The sequence below is a fragment of the Polyodon spathula genome, chromosome 17, assembly GCF_017654505.1.
Source record: "Polyodon spathula isolate WHYD16114869_AA chromosome 17, ASM1765450v1, whole genome shotgun sequence".
In the NCBI taxonomy this organism is placed as follows: domain Eukaryota; kingdom Metazoa; phylum Chordata; class Actinopteri; order Acipenseriformes; family Polyodontidae; genus Polyodon; species Polyodon spathula.
Window position 1 is genome coordinate 7,361,723 of NC_054550.1, and position 24,272 is coordinate 7,385,994.

General features: G+C 35.5%; 1 protein-coding gene across 3 annotated transcripts in view; it reads right to left on the reverse strand.

The window, feature by feature from the left end:
- Positions 1-24,272, reverse strand: part of LOC121330387 (ATP-binding cassette sub-family C member 8-like) — a 52,978-nt gene that overhangs the window by 20,460 nt on the left and 8,246 nt on the right. For 2 of the 3 annotated variants that reach the window (XM_041276868.1, XM_041276867.1), the window contains exons 6-21: positions 22,120-22,362; positions 20,004-20,192; positions 17,430-17,594; positions 16,654-16,809; positions 14,257-14,391; positions 13,616-13,778; positions 11,705-11,745; positions 10,866-11,011; positions 8,473-8,581; positions 8,129-8,236; positions 7,468-7,543; positions 7,264-7,369; positions 5,449-5,481; positions 3,463-3,501; positions 2,793-2,891; positions 199-283 (exon numbers count right to left, since the gene is read on the reverse strand). In XM_041276868.1, coding sequence (XP_041132802.1) covers positions 199-283; positions 2,793-2,891; positions 3,463-3,501; positions 5,449-5,481; positions 7,264-7,369; positions 7,468-7,543; positions 8,129-8,236; positions 8,473-8,581; positions 10,866-11,011; positions 11,705-11,745; positions 13,616-13,778; positions 14,257-14,391; positions 16,654-16,809; positions 17,430-17,594; positions 20,004-20,192; positions 22,120-22,362 — 1,893 coding nt within the window. The remainder of the gene's footprint in view (positions 1-198; positions 284-2,792; positions 2,892-3,462; positions 3,502-5,448; positions 5,482-7,263; positions 7,370-7,467; positions 7,544-8,128; positions 8,237-8,472; positions 8,582-10,865; positions 11,012-11,704; positions 11,746-13,615; positions 13,779-14,256; positions 14,392-16,653; positions 16,810-17,429; positions 17,595-20,003; positions 20,193-22,119; positions 22,363-24,272) is intronic. The other variant, XM_041276869.1, reaches the window with a different exon arrangement.

Below are 24,272 nucleotides of genomic sequence, written 5' to 3' on the forward strand. Positions count from 1 at the left end.
TTTTTAAGTTATTTTGTCTTTTGGAAAAGGTATACATTGGATTAAAACAAGTAACTGCAGTCTGTGAAAATAACAAACTGAAATCATGCATTGTTTTTCTTTCCAATCAAAATTAAGTCAAAATGAGGCTTCACAAACTTGCAGACCCAAAGACAAAACCAATACTTGGGTAGTTAAGGTAAGGACGATGTCACTGACCCTTTCTCCTATCTGTGTCTGGTCTCCATGGGGAAGAATGTCGATATCTGGCTGTAGGGAGCATGCATCAATCACTGCTTCATACCTGAGGAATATAATACAAAACAGTAGGTTATGACATTCACATTGAAATATAGTGTTATAGATTTTAAACTGCATCCCTGCTTCCCTTTATAACAACAGGGTCCAAGGAAAGTGATTATTTAAACACACACACACACAAACATATTATATATATATAGAAATCACTGAAGATGCAATTATACCCCTTGCCATTTGTTATTTTTTATAATATATATGGACTCCACTGCTTTCAAGTTTATATTGAAGGTGCTTGGAATTTTTTAAAATAAAAATTACAGCCAGCTGTTTAAAAAATGTACAGATAATTCCAACACAAATTGCTGGGAAAGTCATATACAGGCAATGTGTTGTCACATGGCTTGATTATAACTTTTTGACATAACTTTGCTAAATTACCTTTTTTCCCCTGTATAAGCCGAGATGCAATTTTAGTACTTATCTGTATATTATAGTAAAGCAATATAAAGCTTACTTATAACTACAGAATATAACCAAATATTTAAGAGTTACATTATTATGTAAATAAAGACATTTTAGGTTTTCATCGATTGTTTTAGACTATTCTTTAGATGCACATAACATATGTATATACTATGTAATTATATATATATATATTATATATATATAATCTATATTATAGTGTGTGTGTGTGTGTGTGTGTGTGTGTGTGTGTGTGTGTGTGTGTGTGTGTGTTCTATAATGCATTTTTTCTGTTGCATAAGATTTATCTTTAAAGCGTAAACACTTGATTTCCCATGCACTTTCCCTAGCAGGTTTTACTTATAGTCTAGTTTCCATAGAAACCTTCAACAACACCACCACCACCTCCAGGGGCAACTATACATGCTAGTGTTGTCTTTGTATTAAAATAAAAACCCATAACCAAAATATTTACGTAATATTACATTCTTTATTATTAAGGCCGAAAACCCTTTTTTTCAGAAAACAGCAGTGCTACTACAATGTATTACAAAAAATCCTTATGTATTGAAGTTTAAAAACCCTTATATATTAAGCCAAACAACACACATTTATATATTAAGCCATACTGTCTCACACACCACAGAGGTCAATGGTTTTAAAAAAATATATTTCATTCACTAAACTGAACTTTCATTGTAGCAAGCTGACACCTTGTGATCTGCTTGAACGTGTGAAGATAAGGCGTGTGGAAACAACACTGGAACAAAGTGTTTTGTTTGGAGTCTATTAACCGACTGGCTCAGGTCCTTCTAAAAGCAGAGTAAATAAAACCTGCACTCAGCCCACCTGACAGCTTCTCACTTGTATTCTGATAGACAAATACTGCAGTCACATGATACCATTTTCTTCCCTAAATCGAAGATACATTCATCAAAAAGATGAAAGACAATAAAGGTAGATTATGTAGTGTGATTTGTTGATTCAACTGCAACTGCACATATATATATATATATATATATATATATATATATATATATATATATATATATATATATATATATATATTTAAGGCAAATCATTTAGAAAAAATGTATCTAAAATATTAGACATGGTAGAGAAATAAAAAGAAATAATACAAATAAATAAAAATTAAAATAATGAGTTTTCAGTTTATCAATCATTTTCCTTAATTAAGGATTTCCAGCGATTGATGAGTATCCTTTTGGATTCTGATTATCCTTGGCTACAGAGGTGTTGCTAGTTTTGAATTAGAACATAAAAAAAACATAAGAAAGTTTACAACTGAGAGTAGGCCATTTGGCCCATCTTGCTCGTTTGGTTGCTAGTAGCTTATTAATCCCAGAATCCCATCAAGCAGCTTCTTGAAGGATCCCAGGGTGTCATCTTCAAAAACATTACTGGGGAGTTGGTTCCAGACCCTCACAATTCTGTGTGTAAAAAAGCCTCCTATTTTCTGTTCTGAATGCCCCTTTATCTAATCTTCATTTGTGATTCCTGGTCCTTGTTTCTTTTTTCAGGTCAAAAAAGTCCCTTGGGTAGACATCGTCAATGCCTTTTAGAATTTTGAATGCTTGAATCAGATCACTGCGTGGTCTTCTTTGTTCAAGACTGAATAGATTCAATTCTTTAAGCCTGTCTGCATATGACATGCTTTTTAAACCCGGAATAATTCTGGTCACTCTTCTTTGCACTCTTTCTAGAGCAGCAATATTCTTTTTGTAGCAAGGTGATCAGAACTGAATACAATATTGTAAAGTTTTAACATTACTTCCCTTGATTTAAATTCAACACTTTTCACTATATATCTGAGCATCTTGTTGGTATTTTTTATAGCTTCCCCACATTGTCTGGATGAAGACATTTTTGATTCAACATAAACTCCTAGGTCTTTTTCATAGATTCTTTCTTCAATTTCAATGTCTCCCATAAGGTATTTATAATGCACATTTTTATTGCCTGCATGCAGTACCTTACATTTTTCTCTATTAAATGTAATTTGCCACGTGTCTGCCCAGTTCTGAATATATAGGTTATTCCATATAACATTATAACAGACAGGATATTACCTCTGTTTATTGAAGGGCATTTCAAAGATGATGTTCTCCACCACGGTTGAATTTAAAAGCCAGGGCTTCTGGGATGCATAGGCCACAGATCCTCTTTTTCTAGTCACAATTAAATGAAAATACAATGGGAAATGATGGCATTGTCATAGGAGAGCCCAAGAATTTCACTGTTTTTATCTCCGTATACATCTTTATTTTATATTTTCATTATCACTGCGTTAATTTACATTACCTTCAAGATAATGCAGTGAAATATCATCATGGTAAAATATTTTTTACATTTTTGTATGTTTTATTATGTATCACAAAATTCTTTGCCATCACTCTTCTTTTGTAGAAGAGAAACCTATAATAGTGTATTGCAATCAGTTTATTAAAATTGATTACTACAGGCTTCTAATGATTTATTTAATCTAGCAGAAAATATCAAGGTCTTTGAGCAACATTTAAGATTGATATTAATGGCAACTTCTTGTTAAAAACTGGAAACAGCATTTCAAAGCTTTTAATTAGCTTTGGGATTAAAAGATAATAGATTTCTGATAATAAAATGAACTATCTGAGAATCTATGGGAAGCAGGAAAACACCATTCATTCCCAGTGGGAAGTAATTAGTTGAGCTACACTGTTTATAAACAGACAATTACAACTCTGCCAAGAAGTCATGTACCTTACATCACCATCAAGGGCTGAGTCCTTCTCAATGGGGCTGCAAAGTCAAAAAGAAACACTCTGTGTTAGACCTTTACAGTATATGAGTGTAAGTGTGAATGATAATCTTGATTGTGTACAATGACACCACTTCTTTATCATGTCATTATGCTTCACTCACAGCTAGAGTCTTACAAGAAAAAAAACCCACCAGTGGACTATGAGTCTAACTTCGAAAACAAGCACAGCATTATTCAGCAGACCTCAGTAAACTAATTCATTAAGATTCTTACTAACATGTGCAAAAACCTAACAACAAATGAGCAGACAGTGGTTCTCCAAGATGCAAATCCATTAGCCCTGCCAATCACAGGTCAGGACTGTAGCAGTAGGTCACTGTAACCTTTGATACCCTCTAAAACTTGTGCTAAGGAATATACATACAGGTTTCATACAATTTTCTGAGCGGTTCTTATACAGTAAGTGTGATATATCTTTCATAGGTTCCCAAGCACATACAGTGTGGATTCAGGCAGGCTTTATCATCCTTGAGGGAAATGGGATATAGATATATTATCCCTGCGGAACATAATGAAGCAAGCCTGAACGCTGGAGTGTGAAATACAATGCCGAAAGGAATTTCTAGATCTCCAATGGCAAAACTAGGTTTCCTTTGGTGGAAAACAAATGGTTGTATGTTGATGCTGCGCTTAGTGTGGTTTTTACTAATTTAAGAGCTTTAACCTAGAAGACATATTTTATGACACAACAAGAGTCCAACACAACTGACCTGACCTTGCCATCCCAGCAGTTCCCACATCAAGATAAAGCAAGTTTAATTTTCAATGACATGAACAAAGTAACAACGTCAGATTGTTTGAATTATTACACTATGTAACACAATTTTTGTTCCTGGGTAGTAAGTGTTATTTCCTAATTGCTTATGCCTCAAAAGTATAGAAAATGGCTATTATTCCCCACAAACTTTGCTTTTGTGACCAGGACAGTGATATTTCAAAATATCACTATTTCCAATGGGAAAACGGGCAAATGTGTGTCTTTTCGTTCACATAAAGTCAGAAAAAAACAACATATGAATCCAAATTAACATGTATTTATACTAAAGTAATACAAAAATGACTACAAAAGATTTAGAAGTGAGTAGTTTCTCGAGATTTACGATTATACTGTATTTATAGTATAATCGTAAATCTCGAAAAACTACTCACTTCTAAATCTTTTGTGGTCATTTTTGTATTACTTTAGTATAAATACATGTTAATTTGGATTAATATGTTGTTTTTTTCTGACTTTATGTGAACGAAAAGACACACAGTTGCCCGTTTTCCTATTGGAAATAGTGATATTTTGAAATATCACTGTCCTGGTCACAAAAGCAAAGTTTGTGGGGAATAATAGCCATTTTCTATACTTTTGAGGCATAAGCAATTAGAAAATAACACTTACTACCCAGGAACAAAAAAAAAAAAAAATTGTTACACGGTGTTATGGGTTTAATAGTAACTTGCTATGAGAAGGAAATATCAGAGTTAACTAATATAGCCTTCTTGCTTAGACTCAAGCAGCACATTTTTTTTTTTTCAAACTTTTAAAAGCATCCATGTGGCATTAATTAAGCTCTTTTAATCATGTCTAACCATCATCATGTAAGCACTAGCCTGATTGTCTTCTTATACAGTATCCTCTAGGGGCACAGTGTTTGCACGGGGAGGTTAATAGTTACACTCTAGTGTACCAGATGTAACTATAGGCTAGCCATGATTCTAAGAGCTCAGTTGAGGCTATAGGATTTAACGTCACCAGGATGTGATGACACAGAGAATGATACAAAGGGAATCCCAACAAGAAAAAAAACATTCATTAAGATATCTCTGATATTTCATGCCTCTACCGAGTGGCTCTTTAAATCTATCTTTGATATGAACAGCAACCAATTATTATTATATATGGTATAGTTGCCACTGTAGTATAGTAGAAGTAATACCTGTCTTCTCCCTCTGACTCGTGATCAGACATGCTGTTGAAACAGAGACCAAGAATTAGGTAAAGTATTTAAAATAATGATTAATGACAGCCCTGGCACATCGCACCCGTCAACCCTTTTCTTTGCACATACATTATAAGTAAGTGTAGGGCTCTGGCTCCATTTAATAAGAGTAATGGCTGTAAAATAAAAACAGCAGCTGGGGAGCTGGAAAGCAAAGAGGGCTCATTTATTCTGCACCTAGCAGGTGCAGGAGAAGAGGCTCCAAAAAGATGCCAATGTTTGTGATGCCATCGGTTAAGTTACGATTGAAACAAAATTAATAACATGTGAGCCTTGCTCCAGTGTTCCATTTTTGGTTTACCTGAAAGGGAAACAACTTCAATTTTATAAGACAGAAATATGCAGGTCTACCTAAAGCTGAGTAAACGTGCAGTCACATTTTCAGCAGACCTGGTTTGAGGCAACTTTGATGAAAGCCCCAAGTCTCTCCTGGCGTGCCATGCAGCGGCCTGAAACCAAGCTCCAAGCCACAAAGTGGCTTCGTGTTTCCTCAGCTTAAGATCCCTAACTGAGATTTCTTTCTAGTTTTACAATATTGAATCAACTGTGTCTGTTTATATTCTTCAGTAGTTCTGTCTATATATATAGAATACAATACAATATAATTAGCTTTAAAAACAAACAAACAAAAACAATTAAATTATATTCCATTTGTTCATTTAATCATAGTATTCAATTATTTCCATGATACATTATTTTTTACATATAACATATAACTTGCATTACCCCAATGCATAATGAATGGTCAATTTTTTAGCCATTAGCATTATCACATTTTTGCAATGTTAGGGCAGACCTGCATTTTCCTGTGTCATGGTTAGTAGCCCTCCCTATGGTACCTAGTCATGGCGAGAAGTTGTTTACACTGTTTAGCTCCACTGAAAAAACAAATACTGATCAACTATACTGATACTCATCTATACTATATAATACACCAGCATATCTGTTTTTATTCAATCTAAAGACACACCCTTGAATGCAGATCTTGAGGGATTTAAGAAATAGAGTGGATAATTGGATGTTTGATTGGACAGTGAGGGTTCTGCAGGAAGTTGCGTTAGAGACTTATCTCCAGGCTACAACTCAGTGGTTTTAAGAGGTTTTAGTACATTTTCAAGCCAGACATCAAACTCAAGTTTGGTCTTCTTTGGAAGATTCTTTTTACACAACTATAGAACAGTCAATAGTTTAATATAATAAAATATCCTGTGTTTTTAAATATCTACAAACAAACAAACAAACAAACAAACAAACAGTAACACAAGACTGCTCTAAACTTTGTTTTGCAGGAACAGACCTCACTAAACAATCAGTCATTTGTACATCCCTAAGGAAAAGACTGATTTTGAGTCATGAAGAGTCCTTTGATGCTTGTTATACTGAAACAAGTTCTTGAAATCCAGCCAAGATGCAAGATAGGAACATTTATCCTAAACGCTTAAAGATGCCTTCCAGTATTGGTGGTGTTTATCAACATGACCTTAAACTCAAAAGGACAACTAATGAGGAACTATCTGCTGTATTAGGAAAATGGCTAGAAAAGAAGAAGTTCATTTCTGACTCCAGGCAAGTAAATAAACATGCCAACTAAAAGGGTCAGTAGATTTGGTACTGGGGATGTGTCTGACTAAGTTCTAATATTAGCTATATCAGTTTACTGAAGTACATATGACAGCTGCCATGGTTTTAATTAGTCACCACTTATAAACCTGGCTATGCTATAAACAATGACACTTGAGAAGCTCAGTATACCTGTTCCAGTAAACACTTCCAGAAATCTTCTGCATTTCTCCGAGGGCTGCCAGAAGTAAAGACGATTTCCCACAACCCACCTGTCCTACAATCATAGTCAATTGGCCTGTAAAATAAAGTAAATAAAAACAATTAATATAAAATGACTCATATTAAAAAGTTTATTCTTAAATATTCAAAACATAACTTTTTTTTCCCACTTACCATAAGGAATCCTTATATCAATATTAGACAATGTAGGAGATCCATCAGGCATCCAAGTGAAATATCCATTTGTAATCTGTTTAAATACATTAAATACAAGCATTCAGCTGGTGTCTTGCATACATGCAGGGCAACAAAAGGACTAAAAGTGGCTGGTTGAACATATGAGAGTATTTGGTTTTACAAAAACTTTCTATTACTATCACTGAAGCTGATACCAGCTAACTCCTGCAAGCATTTCCAGATTATGTAGCCACATATATTCCTATCAAATTAATAAATACATACAAATAAATAAATAAATAAAATAACATGATTCTTAGCATATATCTTGCAAAGCATAGATGAACATTGTTATATGAACACATCTCTGCTATTCACTTTCATTGGGGGAGCAAATCAGTTCCTTCGATAACATTGTACAGTTTGATTAAAGGCACTGCTGCCAAGCCAAATGACTGATTCAGTAAAAGTCAGACTCAGAGTGGAAGCAACACATAAATGACTTTTTACTTATTTAAACCCAAGGCTGTGTATGTTTAAATTCTTAAAATTCAGTCGCTCTAGCATTAACTACTGTTGCTTTACCACCCAATTTCAATTTAGTAGTTTGGTTTTAAAAGCCAACAGTGAGTGTTGGGTAATTAGACTGTTTTTTCACCTTGATACAAACATCCTCTTCCTCTGATGTCTCCTCTGTCTCTCTTTGGGATCTGTAACTTCTCCAGTCCTCCCGAGCAGGCCGTTTGCGGTTAACAACTTTTAGGGGCTGTGTGGGAACGGGACCAAAAAGAAGGGTGTCAAAGGATTGTAAAACAAGCGGCAACCAAACAAAGAAATCCTACTTCATACTCGAAATACAACTTGTATTACATTGGATTTGGACTCCCACGATTACCAGTAATAATGTTCTGAGGACAGCAGAAAGTGAGAAGAGTATTGTCATGCCTCTAAAGGAGGGATTAAACAGCTAGAGCCTGACTGGAAAGTTTAGCTTTTACTCACAATGGCCTGGTATTTGGTGTGGTTGCCAGAGCTCAGCTGCACAGCGTCCTTGAACTCGTGCTCCTCTCCAATCTCTTCACTAGAGAAAAACTCGTTCAATTTCTGCACACTGACGGTGAGAGAGCAACTTGCTTGTATTAGTTCACCTCATCAAGACATAATGTAACTATAAGTCAAGAAGCAAATGGACATTTAATAAAAGCTGTTCCATTTGTTCACTTAAACTAATAGTCTAGATGCTATCATGAGAGCTATCTTTTGAGAAATGTAGTGCTGCACATAGAATTAACTGTAAATAAAAGATAACTGAATAAAAACACCTTTTAATTATAATTAGGGCTTCTGTTTTTCAGGTTTTATTAATTGTATTTTTCGGTGCTTATTTTTAGCTATTTTCGCGTTTTATATAAATCGTTTTTTTTTTGTTTTTTTTCGGGGCTTTCGTTTTTGATATACTGTATGAAATTAGTGTTTTCAGTTACTTTCCAAACTGCTAGAGATTTTTTTTTCTGTCAAAATATGCATAGTAGTAACTCAACAGTACTTGCACACTTAAGTTACCTACTGAAGTACCTTCTTTCCTTTGCTGTCTTCCACAACGAAATCCCTATGGTCACGTTCTGGAGTTTTGTTGTCTAGGCATTTTTGTACATTTTGTCACAATTCTGTTTTAAATCCTCCGTATCTTAACTGTAATACAGCTTTAAATCCCACTAACAAGCCACGTTCTACTTTAAGTCCTTCGCAATGTCTTGTTTGATATGGGATGGAAAGACATTGAGAAAGACTTATATTCGAAATGTGTGTCATTGAACCATTCACATTTATTTTTGTATAACTACATATACCAGCGTTGAGTGTTTTAAAGTTTATAGTATACAGGAATATAGAGGAATGATGTCTATTCATTATTTCAACAGTACATCTAAAGCACATAATGATCCTTTAGCGATATTGTGGCCATGCGGTAATAGATTTTTGGCAAGTTGCTTAGGAACCACCATATTGTGGTGAAATGTTTCAAAGACTCGAGCATTTGGAAATACCAAAATTGCTCAAACTGCTTTAGCCATTTTGACAGAACAAAGGCGGTCATTATATCAGAGTAACCTTTATTTATGTACCAGTATTTCTATTCATTAAACATAATTATAGATAAAGACATGTTACATTTAAAACTCTGAGTAAGAAAAAATGAGTCTCCATTTAGAGAATTACCTTAAGTGTTAAGGTTAATTAAGTGTTCTGTCATTTGAGCAGGGGTAGACTTACTGCTCATAACGCTACAGGAAGCTGCCTGGGTGTTATTGAATCTCCTCTGATAGAGTGGTTTTGAGCAGAAACTGTTGTAGTTAATGTTGTGGCTTTAGGCTCCATTTACTTTTACAATTACCTTGTTTTTCCATCCAACAGATGGTTATTAATTCATTGTGTGATATAAGAGAAAAAAACCAGCAGCCAGTCTGAGACTTCAGGAGCTCTGTATATTCAAGAACAAGATCATGTACCATGTTAATGCTTACAAGAAAATCAACCACTACTATATAGTCTTCCCCCTTAAGTGAATGGAAAACCTTAATATATTTTAAGGACTGCAAAAAGTAGGTCACATATTTAAGAGAAATGGTGTCACCCGATGTCTGGCTCAAGATGATTTACTAGATCTAGATTCCACAGAGACCCTGCTCAGACTACCGAAATAAACCATGTATAACAGTTCTCTTCATTCACAATTTACAAAACATGATGCAGGCAGTATTTAGGAATGTGAAAAGGGTATCATTCATTAGAAAGTGAAACAGTATTGATGCATATTCCCTTTTTTATTAGAAGTTATTAGCACATTATAAAGCGAGTAAGATCCAAACTCTGCAGCCCTTGTTAAAACTGACAATATTGCTCATCCGCACCTGAAAAACTCCAAGTAAAACAAATGACTGTGTGGAACATGAATTTATAAAACACGATCCAGCAACCAAGCTGCACTCAAAAACCCCTAATGAATCAATGCACTATCAATTCTGAATATTGAATAAGGAAAATGACATTAAATTAATACAGACATCAATGATTAGGGGTGAATATCAAATGAAGTGTACCATAAACCCATTAGAAATGTAGACTTAAATATTAGGAAAACAAGATATAGAATGATTAAACTATTGTTTAATCAAAACCTTTTAGATCTTCATTGATCTTGTGGTGCCAAATACCATTAAATAGATGGAAAAAAATGCTAATGATTCTAAACTAGAAATAAAGAATGGAAGGATTCCTGCTGTATGTGTACCACAATGAAATATTAAACATGGTTTGAACCAATAGCTCAGTGATGGATATGTAAACTGAATCCTAAATATTATTTGCATTGCAAAAAATAACCTTTAGCCTACCTGACCAGGGCTTTGACAGTTGAGCGCACCACGCTGGAAAGAAGAAACAGGGGAGTGACCAAGATATGGAACAGGGAGAGCGAGGCAAAGGCTACAGCAGGTGAGAGGTCAGCATCCTCAGACAGGTGAGCATGGACCACAAACGTCTGAAAAAATGTGAAACAATTGCCTTAGGAAAGAAAAAATACTGTACACATACACATACACACACACACACACACACACACACACACACACATATATATATATATATATATATATATATATATATATATATATATATATATATATATATATGGCTTGGCTAATTCTGTCACAAAGAAATCAGGAACATTTATGGTTATTGTATTATCATTTGTCTGCATATTTGCTCTTGTGATGCATTTAAGTTAAATGACAGCAGACCATATTCTTATTAGATAGAGGGTGACAGATCTAAATAGGTACTAAATGGGAGTGTTAGTCCTTCTTTCTTTTTATATACAAAAATATCTGTTGGATTGTTTACCAAGGATACCACATCTGAGTGTCAGCACATCATTGTCAGTGTAAGACTTTCCTATACACACTTGGTTATTATGTTAGCATTGGTTCCCAGTCCTCAGCTTAATTTTATGACATATATCTCATAGTGTTTTGAAATCTAGCTACTGTATATCAAGGGAACTAAAAGTGTACAGTAATATAATATAGTTCTGTACACCAGATCTTGCTAAGATATGTACATCTGTAGTATAGTTAATTATAGTATATTATAGTTATAGGCCAATATGTTTAATGAGTGTTGACTATAATGTTATTGCACTTGTTATAAGCCTGAGGGTACCAGTTATACTTACAGTCAGCACTGCTGCAATGGGTATAGCTGCATTCATGAAGACTGCAATGAAAAGACACATACTCATTGCCAATTGAACTTGGTATTTTCTAAAGAGAATGGGAACAGTATCTAGGACAGTTGTTTCAATTAATTTTAATTTAGATTAAGTATCTATTCTTTAAAATGAAAAAAATAAATTAATAGCAGTACCCATAATGTACAATTCAATAATAAAAATCCTTCCAGGGCTTCAGGAAATGAAATTTCCTATCATGACAATAAACCTGTCTTTCTTTCTTTGGAGAAATAAGATTGGTGTAGGAAATCAAATCAATGTAACAAGATAAGAATAAACTTTTAGCACAGTTTATGAGTGTTTTGAGTTCATTTGTTGGCTTCTTTTAAACCAACAGGACTGGTCTGATATTTCACCTGCCATGGCTGCTGAGTAGCATATCTAGTGTTGATAAGATAAGAGATGTTTCCACCAATGAGCAGACAGTAGTTGGCTTAAACAGAAATGTGCTTGTGAGGTGTTTACTTAGACTTGATGGAGTTCAATAAAGACTTAATGCGGGTATCAATTACAGGTCATGTGGGGTGTGGGGGGGGGGGGGGGGTGGGGGGGGGGTGGGGGGGGGGGGGGGGGGGGGGGGGGGGGGGGGGGGGGGGGGGGGGGGGGGGGGGGGTTAAGCAGTCAATATCCCTGTGACATCAACCTGTGATTTGGCTGTAATTAAGGTCTGTCCTGAAAGAAAAGGGCAGTCTGAATCAAGAAACTTCATAGGGTTGGGAACTTTATATTGAAAGGGCAATTGAGTTATATAGAATATTAATAAACTAGTGCAGGGAAAATGTTATCTACAGTAGTTAACCACATAGAGCGACACTGTAAAAAAAGTTTGAAGAAAGTACTAATTAATAAGGTTATTAAGCATGTTTCTTTGTTTTCTATTACAAAGCTATAGACAGCATTAAATGAAGCACTCACATTGGTAATACTGTAAAACTATCAATTTGATTAGAATATTGTGCTTTTTGTAATATTGTTCAGTAGATATTTGTCTGCGTATTTATAGGTTCAATTGTAAGAATATATGTGACCAGTTATCCACATTTTCAAGTATCCAAACAGGTGTGATTCCCAAACAGATAAACATACTTTACAGGATTACAATTTCAGCAGTATACTCTCAAGTGATAAAAAAAATCAAACATTTTCCAAAACCTACTTTCACACACACACACACACACACAAGTGCGCACACACACACGCACATGTGCACACACACACACACACACACACACACACACACACACACACACACACACACACACACAGTACATTGATTATTGTAAGCAAGCTTCATTGTATTTCCAGACTATCAAAAAAGAAGGTTACAGCAGATTACAGGCTGTTATACACTTAATGTTCTATACTTCCTAATCCTATACATTTACACATTACTGTTCTGTAAAATACTATGTATTAGTATTAATATTATGCATTTTATTTGATTACCTCAACCTGCTATTATAAGCTCTATTGGACATAACATTAAACTGATACCTTATCCAGGACCTCAAAGTCAATTGGAAAATATCCTGTAGATCTAGTCTTTAGAACACTAGGCTACAGTTACCAAAAGATACAAGTCTTGTAAAATGTAAAGTGTTGACAAAATGCAACAGGCTACAATGAGGCTACAAAATACTGGATTTTTGCATTTTATTTTATCAAAACAAATGATCCCCTGGATAATTACCTTTCACTTGATCTAATCTGAAGTCATGGTAAGAGCTTTAAAATGACTTTCACACTCAAAGGCGGCATACACGAATGGGCATTTAAAACAGAATCTCAGATTGAAAAGGTTACCAATTTATTGCTCAAGGCTGTAGAAACACCGAGGCTGCAGCAGGTACTCACTGGAAATGGAGGTGTAAAGAGCAAAAGCCTTGAGACTGGTCATCTCCTTTTGTCGCGTCTCCTCAACACTATCATGGAAAATGTGCTCCCAAGCGTAAAGCTTCAGGAGTTTGATCCCCCGCAGGAGCTCAGTGGTTTTCTTCAAACGTTCATTGGAATACTCCTGAAAAACAGACATGGTTGTTATTTATTGAGGTCAAATTTATAGAGTTCAAACCAAAAGAAAACACTATGAAATACAAAGTAGAGCCATGGGTTCTATCTGTCATTCTAAACAGTGAGGCAATCCAATGGGGCCAAATTGGGCCACTGACAACAACAGGCTGAACCATGAATATAGTCTAAACAATGTGCTGGGTCTTGTTCTGTCCTTCTGCATCCCATACTCAGTATTTTTCTTGTGCCACCTTGTGGTGCAGAGACTCAGAAGTGCACCCTGAGTGTCAGTGAGTTCATTTAGTATATTCTGTTATTGACATAGAAAACAATTAACAATATTAATGCAAACAAAAACTGTTTCAAAGGCCCTTAATTGGCAATATGGTTCCTTTAAACTGAACACAAGTCAAAAAGAAAGAAAGAAAGAAAGAAAGAAAGAAAGAAAGAAAGAAAGAAAAAGAAAGAAAGAAAGATGTACTCACTAAAGTGCTTTTTTGTGCTTGGGACAGTTTTGTAGCCACAAAATACTGTACAGGTGCAAGTACTGCAATTACTGTTGCTCCAATTAAGGCACTGATACCCAGGAGGTAGTACAGGAGTATCACTCCCACAACAATCTGGAATAGAATTGGAAAAAATCTAAGTTACATAACATCTTATCAATGGTATTCATCATTTACAGTAAGTACTATAATAAATCTAATCTTCAAATAATATAATCTTCAAAGCTGTTGTAATTTGGTTCTTTTCCTAGAAGCCACTAAAGGATAGCAGAGCCATAAATAACAGGTTTAATCCTAAACTGGAGGACCTTGATAGTTACTGCATTTACTGTGGAATTAATAGCTACAAAATATTCAGTCTCCTGTAATCCATCAAAGATCAGTGTACATTTCAGACTAGTAATATTTATTTAGATTTTTAATTGGTGGTTTCTTAAAGGCAATACATGCATGAGAACATATCTACCAGTACTTTAAGCCATTACTTTGAAGATTGTTTGGTAAAGCAGACCTTTGAAAAAGTCTCCATTCCACACCATTCACTAAATATAGCAAGCGTTTCAACAGATTGCTTTTTTAAAGTAGCATGGGGTTTATACTTGGTCAATAAAGGTTAGTATTCCACACAAAATAAATACCAAATCATTCTTATACACCGTATTTCTGTGGGTGCAATAAAAATCTTAGGCTTTGGAGACTTTAATCAGTGACCTTGAATGCCTCAACTCTACTCTTATTTTTCTAGATGATTTATTGCAGCTCCTCAAATGATTGCTCTTATGAAGGCTGATGCTGTTACACTGTCTGTGAGTAACCTGCGCTTGCAGGACGTCTTCATAAGCCACCTGTCCCACTGAACATGCTTACAGACCACTAACCATGTCCATAGTTGCATGTTACAGATATATTATTACATTAGCTTCAGTTGTGCTTTTGAGTTCATGAATTTCATATGAAGTTGAATAACATATGAAGGTATGATCTGATCACACATTTTCAGAGGTTTTGAATGACCCCATGCTACAGCTTTATTATACGTGGTGTCTACATAAAATGAAAATGAAGTTCTGTGTCTATCATTTACTTTTAAGACTTTGATACATCGAGATGACATGGACTTGCACCAATAGCTTCAATAATAACAGCCTATATCGGAACCGCATTTGTATATTGTTGTAACACTCAATTCAACACATCATTCTTCACAATGTGAACACAGAATTCCATTTACATCCTTCTGGGAAAAGGGTTGTTTACTTACAGACCGATTTAATTTAAGCAAAGCTCACTGATTTATAGTGCATATATTTCCAACATTGTAGCTAGGGTTTCGGGTGCCCCTAGTATCAAAATCAGAAAAGCATTCATCGGCAATATATCAAATAAAGAAATATAGACAATATATATTTAACCCAGACAGTTCAATAGTACAGCTCAAGAGCACTTGATTGACAGTAATCCAGGAAGCATCATCCTCTTGTCATAATAGGTTCTTTCCACCCTGTGTATCAAATGGCACGCAAACAAATGAAAGATTGATGTCTTGGCTTGAGAAATGCCTTATTATAACATTTAAACAAATATTAATACTGTGAGCTATCCATCAATCTCTGATATAAATCCAACAGCAACCTAATGTAAACCCTGTTTTATTTGTGTTCTATTCATCCCAACTTGGCTGTCCATTAATACGCTGACATAAAAAACTGCTGCAGATTCTGAACCAGGAAATACTGCAGCTGACATCCTTCCTCATTCCAGTCAAATTATGTGAGGAACAGATTCGTGGGAGATGTTTCTTTGTGCGTCTGTTTTGAAGGGTTAAATATTGTTTTGTACGCACAGAGCTATTCTAGACTATTGTTAAATAAACTCAAGCATCAATCTAGACTTCTCATGCATTCTTTTTCTCTATTTTAAATTCCAGATTATTGAAAAATATATTTAAAGTATTTCAACCCCCATACCTGTCCATTTTCATAATTAATAGAAATATTAGATGCTGAACATGCCATACAGTATTATTGCATACAATAATCTTGTACAGCAGAATTTAATGTTTCTCCATCGTTAAAAAGAAATATAACTTTAGTTAGAAACCAGTTAGTATTGCTTTGCTTTTGAGACATAATTCAATAGATTTTTTTGTGCCCTGTAATTAAGTGGACCACACAGCAACACTCCTCTTAGTTCATGTTCAATCACTACCTATCACAGGATCAGCAGGCTTCTACACTTTATAATATAGGGCCGTTAGATCCCATTTCAGAGCAGTGAATCCAGGCTTGTTTCCAATGCACAAAACAGAAATGTAAGCAGCTGGCTGGAGGCCAATCTCTTTGATGTCTAAAATCTGAATCAAGATTCTTCTCTTACTTGTACTGGCATGGCCCAAAGATTAGGACAAAGGAAGAAGAACCACATCAGCTGGTTTGTGTCTATGGCAACCAGATTGCAAATCTGCCCCACTGTCATCTCTCCCATAGACATATTTGAAGTGCAGAGGCACATTATTTTATTGTAAATTTTTGTCTAGAAAAAAAAAAAAGTAAGGGAATATAAAAAGTCATGATTGTATTCTTAGTTCACATACTAAACTCTTATGATATTTGTGTATATATTTTACTTGTTATTAACCATGTGTCACGTTTATTAACTTAACAAAAGCAGTAATTTACAAAATATTAAATATGCTTAAAATAATTATTTTAGGCATTTCTGTTAAAAACAATATTTAAATGTATATATTGCAATGCTAAACTAAAGCTAACAAAAAAGCAAAACATTTTTGCTGCCTACATTTACAGCTGTAGGAGGAAACAAAACACATCCCATAAAGATGTACTTAATTGTGCCTGCTAACCTTTTTGTCAGCTTCAGTAAACATTACAGTACTTCAAATCACCTTTGTGTTAAGGACAGATTTGTGTACATAAATTTACAAGATTCCTGTGACGAAGTACACATTAATCTCCCATCCCCTGCTATTCAAGATAATGAGTATGACATATATATCATTATTTTCTAAGTATAAAATAACATTTTGTACCAGGATTATTTCCTCTGAGATGCTGATATTCATTTACTTTGCACTGTAAGAAATGAACCGTGAGACATAAGAACGGTAAACAGTTTAGAAAAAACAATAGCACCTGTATTGCTCCTCTCAGATTAATTCCAGTTTCGATTGCCACATAATAGGATGCTTGGAGGAATGTCCTTTGAAGAAGAAGGGCAAAGAACAGAAGGACAGCCAGAACATAAGCATTGGCTAGGAACTCTTGGGAGGAAATGAAATAAACCCCAAGCAATTTCACCTGCAACACAACCAAAAGGGAGACAAACAATATAAAACTTTAATTAAGACATCATTGCTGACCATTAATCATCCCCTATTTTAACTGTTTAATACACTGATCACAATTCCTATATCATACATAATCATAAATAAACCAGACATAACTTGACCCATACTGGAATTTGCATAGCAAGCCTCAGATTGGGGCAAGTCCATTTCAAAGCAGTCAGAAGGGGCTTCCAGAATGATCATTTACACGGTTTAACAGATAAAAGCAAATAACGCATTTGATGTGTTGTTATCAAAACTTGGAAGAAAGACATCAGACAGTCAAACAAGCAAGGTGTTGTATATATCGGTATTTACTTTTTACAATGTCACTTTACTGCCACTCTTCTCCTGTTAGTTTGAATGGACTGGACAAAATTTGTGTGGATCTCTTGGGTCATTGGGTTTAACAAGGTATTGTTTATTAGTATTCAGCATAAGGCTACGTGCAGTTCTAAAAAGATAGGATGTTAACCATTTTTCTATCACACAGGCCATGGACTGCAATGTACTTGCTGTAGCAAAACATCTGTTCGTTGTTTATGTATAACACAAAAAGAAGCAAAAGTTAAGAAAACACATTTTTGTTATTTGATTTTGGAACTTCATATTGTAATCAGGGGAACATGGAGTGTGGCTGCAAAAACGCAGTGCTGTTGGCTCCCATTACAATGACCCAGTATTCACCAGGGGCTGGATTGTTCATCTGTTTAAAGAGAAACATGACCCAGGCATACACTGCTGTGCTACAGGACACACTATCATTGCAATGTTATGTAATTGCAATATCGATGTTGTAACATAAGCATACAGTATCAACTGCAGGTTCAGACATTTATGTCACAGCTAATGAGTCTATGGTGGGGTGGTTTGCGTGGGATAAGGGAAAGTTAATCAATGCATACTTCTGGTGAAACTCAGTTAATAAGCCTCAGCCCCAGTGGAAATTAGACAAAAGGACCACACGATTTGGCACAATTACCAGTGTCTTCATGAGAGAGGTCCAGGAGTGAATGTGTTCAAGGGGTGTTCAAGGTAAGGACTGTTAAGGGGAAGCTCTAGAGGTGTCTGCCAGAACTGTACCTAATCATAGCCAGTGCCACTGTCCTATAGCTTTCTTTAGCACAAAATTAACAACAAATGTAAGTCAACGACTGTAAAACCTGCAACCCCACTGGCTATTCTTAACCCATTCTCAATTCTTCAAGAAACAAGTCTGTAATCTCTGGTAATGCCTTCTGTACCAGGTATTATTGCTTAAATGTGATAACATTTGTTTAATATAACATGAAAATAGACAAAACATCTATCAATATTAGCAGAATATCCCACTGTATGGAAGAGACTGGCAAATGAAGAAAGCAAAGTTTGACTAGGACTGGACTAAATTATTAGGGACAATCATATTTGTGGAGAAGAGACTGGCATCAGAAGAAAGCAATGTTTGACTAAGGCTAAACAAAATTATCAGGGATGATTAACAGAAGACGATTAGGGTTATGTGTTAATGCCGCTTTATCCGGATAGGAATACCAGTTACAGCTGGTATTTTATGCATGGAAATAAAGCAAAATCAGATTAGTTTGAAGAAAACTACTACAGATAACTGCAAATTGTGTGTATTTATGTATGTAAGAGTTTTTTTTTAATGGCAATATGCCCTTTGAATATATAGCAAAAGATAATATTGCACTTCCATTAATGTTTGCTTGTCGCTGGTATTATATTCCATGGGATATTCATCTAGAATGAAACCTAAAAATAGCCTGAATCTATGAACATAAGACCCAACTTAAATCCATCACTTATTAAATATTAATGAATGTTCTACCTCTGTGGTATTACATTCCTTGCTGAGTAGCGTTAGTTAGTATATCTTTACACTAGTGCCGCTTCTGTTCCCCACAGTGACCACACAAAGAATATTCCTCACTATAGAATTAATGAACTACAACAATGCCACAATTATGACTATTCCTCTTTCTCATAGTGGACCTAACTAAATTTTTTTACATTATTTAGGACATGCACGGACATAAAATTAATTGATCATGAAAATTACTTACGGCTGGTGTCACAGACCCAGATTAGCACTAGTCTTGGACTTCCTTGCCTAAGCTAACATTAGGTAGTTCAAAATTACCGCTAATCAGGGTCTGTGAAACCAGATGTAAATATATGTAGTTACATGCTCACAATCATAGAATTGCTAATTACTAATAATTAACTAATAATTAACTTTCACAGGATGACTGCCTGTCTGTAATAATGACATATCTACATCTAATTTGATACATGATTGTTTTCTGATCTCTGTGGCCATGATTTTCACCCAGGGGTTTTCTCAGGACTAGTGTCAATGAGCACCGATCAGACCTACCGGAGGGAGGAAGGTCTTGTTCTCCTTGCTGAGATGGTGAACAATTCCAGAGATGCAGAGAGGCCCTGCAAAGCCCAGCAGATCAGCCAGAAACCGGAATGTGATGCTAAGGACCAGGGATTTCCCGAAGGCATGGCACATTGCACACCAAATGGACTTTGATCCCTGAGGATAACTGGAACCATTTGTCTGTTAATGGGAAGGGAAACATCTAGGTAATTTCTTATAGAGTGAATCTTGCAGAATATTTTAGACAATTTTCTTAGTTTTCAGTGAGGTGGAGAGATTTAAGATAAAGCAGCATAACAAAGTGTCAGTGAGATGAATTACTCACACTAAAATCTGGTAATAGTGGGTCTCTGCTAGAATGGTATCTACAGGTTTGAGGATATTTACTCAGAATTCATGGAATTCTTTAGATTAATTGGAAGTTCTCTAATTCGATTGCAGACATCTGTTTCATGTTTGGGAATTGCATTTCCGCTATGATGCCAAAACTCCATTCATTGCAGTGTGGACAATAGAATAGAAATCAATAAGAATAAATTGACTCAAAGGATTTTATTACTTGACTTGTCCCCATGCTGAATATTAGCTGCCTTAGTAATTCTCATTATTTCTACTCAACCCCATGAAGACCCTGGTATATTTCCCAAATTCCCCTTTAACACCACTTACCTACAAAATACGTTTTAAAGGTTTGCAAAACCTTGCTATTTCCAACCTCTATGTAGTCTAACATCTAAGATAGTGTAGTATTGTGGTGCAACATTATATTGCACTACAGTACAACTCTCTTAATACAAATCTGAAGGGAATGATAAAGAAATGTGAGTGATACCAAGGTTCAAGATGATGATGCTTTATTGCATGTTTAATGTACCTTTGTCAATGGCAGGTATATTAATTACAGTTCACATCTTGGACATCTTACATTGTTAGGGAAAGCACAGTATTCATCTATTGCATGACATTTGAAAGAATACAGTTTTCTTGTAATAAAGAGTTCCTTTGTGTGTAATTTTGCATTGAAGCGCCACCACATTTCCATTAGCCTGATATAAATGTTATCATGTTTACTTCTGAAACAGGATATACTGTAGGAACAGCCCTTCACCCAAAGGACTTCTTGCCTCTACAGTAACGATTCCCATGAATGTTTTGTTTAAACCCTATTGAGGTTAAAAAGTCACTTTATTCACAGTGAATAGAAGTCAATTACATCTTTTTGACTTTATTACACAATGGAAAATGTGTTTGACTTCAACTTGTGAACCCATTATGCAGCTCATGTTTTACTGTACGGCAGTTTATTTCCTTTCAAAACCGCAAACTGTCTTGAAAGGTTGTTTAAAAAGTCCATCAACCTTCTCAAATGATGGAAAATGCATGCAAGACAAACTAATAAACAGCCAGAGGTCCGTTCAGAATCTGCTGAAGTGATCACAGCTGGAAACTCAAGGCTAAAGTATGTCAGAAAGATGTTTTTAGCATCATTTTCATTTACTTATTTTTTTTTAAATTTAAGAATGATGTAATGCATGTCCTCTATTTGTTTAAATACAATCTCTCATTTCTATTGGTTGTGAGAATAACAGCTAACATATTTTATATGGCAGGTAACTATAAGTACTGAAAAATTCTCCTTGATGACACTTGATCTACAATTTGTACAACATATATCAGATGTATTACATGGAAGGTTAAATTTTGGAAAATAAATATTAATACACACTATTGTGTACCTGAGGCATAAAAGAGTTACTGTTGCTGTGTAATACGGTTCAAAGACCCAGGAATTCATGTAAAACCAAACTGGACTTTAGTGCCTCGAGTGATTCATGCATGGATGCCTCCTGCTGTCCTGACAAGGACAACCACACATCACACAACAACAGTACATCTTGATGGCTGTTTATACTTATGGCTATACCTGCAACTGCACAGAAGTTCTTTTGTTGCCAAACGTTAACAAACATGAATGTTGCTGTTCTTCTGTTTCAACTCCGAGGAGCAACAATAAGTGATCTTCTGACTGAGTTCAGAAAATGACAAACACAGGTATATATAAGAATTACAATGAAGTTCTGCAATTCATTTTCTCCTATTATTTTACCTTTTGTGCCTCAAAAGCCTTCCTCAGGAGCACGTAGTTGGTGAGAGCCCTCATGGCGATAGGCAGCTTGCCGATCACTTTCAAGTCGATGGGCCGCTTGTGTGCTGAAGTGATGAAGGCGTTCATCCACCAGTAGGTGCCTTTTGATAAGAGGTTCACAAAGGGCTGCAGAAAGCGCACCCCAAGGTCCTGCAAGTCCTCAGGAGGCTTCACCTCGGGGGGGTGTTTGAAACATACGTAGCGCTGAAAGAAAAGCCGGCTTTAAATACAATACTCATAACAACGAGGAGTGCAATCATAAATGACAGATAAGCCCACTTCAGGGCAATGCAAATAAGTGTATCCATGAGGCAAGATAGACCAGAGGGGGTTATCCAGATCTAAACAGCAGCAGTACTGAATATGCTAGCGCTGCCGTCACCATCCATTCTTTGAAAGGTTCCTGCAAAACCTTTTTTTTTTTTTTTTTACCTCATCAGCAGCCTTACTTTGTAAGCCTGGCTGCTGATGGGAGCCGCTGTTTAGATCAATTGAATAGATCCCCAGGTTCCTCCTAACACAATCCTGACGCTATAAGCCGAAACTGCATTTTGATGAATAAGTCATTAGCAGATGTTTTCTTGGATTCCTCAGAAAGTCACAAAAGGTGTGGTGACTGAACTCCCCTCCTCCACCCTCAGAGTATGGTTCCTCCAGAGCAGGGGGGGGGGGGGCAAACTAGCACTGACCCTGACTACACTGTACCAGCACTGAGGGTATATAGAGGACTTTAGCCACTAAGCAGGCACTAAATATTTAAAAAGAGGGAATAAAATACACATATAATTAAGAGGGAGAGTGTGGGTCTTCAATGGCAGGCTACGAAAAGACTAGAGTTTATACTTCTACAGGGAGAATGCAATGACATTAGGGAGGATAAAAAAGCACATGAGTAAAATTAGATTACCTTGCCAAAATGAATAGTATGAGTAGTAGATGGCAATACATCTTTTGGTATGCCAATGAAAAACAGTTTGGTCTTGTAGAAAAAAAAAAAAATAAATAAATAAATAAATATATATATAGTATTTTTCAGAATTATTAATGTGCCTCTAGATGTATTTTTTCCATTATAACCAGTCGAGTGCTCTTTGAGGAATATAAGGCATTAATAAGCCTGTCAGGATATGTAAAATTCAGCATAAGGTCTCTTTAAACAGGGCTCTGGAGACTTCATACTGTCCAGAACCTTGATTAATGCCTCATCTGCAACTCTGCCACACAATCCAGGGTTCCACTATTCATCTATGATTGATCTCTGGGGAATTATGACAGACTGTAATATAAACTAGTAGAAATGTCATATTACCCATTTGAGGGGAACTGACTGCGTAACTCTACCAAAAACGTGTGTTGGTAAAACTTTAATAGCACATTGTTATTGTATTTTTACTTAAAAAATTAGTAATGATAAGTGATTATTATTGTTTTTTAAATGGACAGGGCAGTTGAGCATTTGACCCGTTACAGGTGGTTTAGCTGATTGAAACACACTGCCATTGTCTTAAACACATGAATAACAAATGTGTCAACCAAAAAGGGGACATCTGTCAGCTAATCAGAGGGAAACATCTGCTTTTCCAAAGGTAGTCTTGTGCAAATATGCAAAGAATATTTGGAAAACAAATACTGGAATGAAACCCATGTAAAATAATCGATGCAGCTATAAGCTATCCCTACAATACATGTTGGTGAATTGATATGGAATTCAGTGTATTTTTCCCTTTAAAATTCTATGTGTAAACCACTTTCTTTTCATGAATTGCTGTTCTTATATAGCAAAGTTTTTAAAAAAATATATATTTCTAATATGGTTAGAGTAGATCCAGGTTTCTCACACAAAGCAATTCAATGCTGAAATGGTAATTGTAGAGTTCTTTGTTTTGTGCAAGAACCCTGAGTTAATTTTTAATAGAGGTATTCTGAAGAGTGTCAAGTGATTAGCATTCAGTTTGGTGCTTCTTCAAATGGCTAAAACCCCATTATGGGGACATAATTTTAAAAGGAGCTCAGCTGCCTTCAGCAAATTATCTCTGATAGTAAAGCAGCAGTGACACTATAATACATAATATGAGCCATTGGTAAAATCATACCACTGTGGTAATGTTATCATA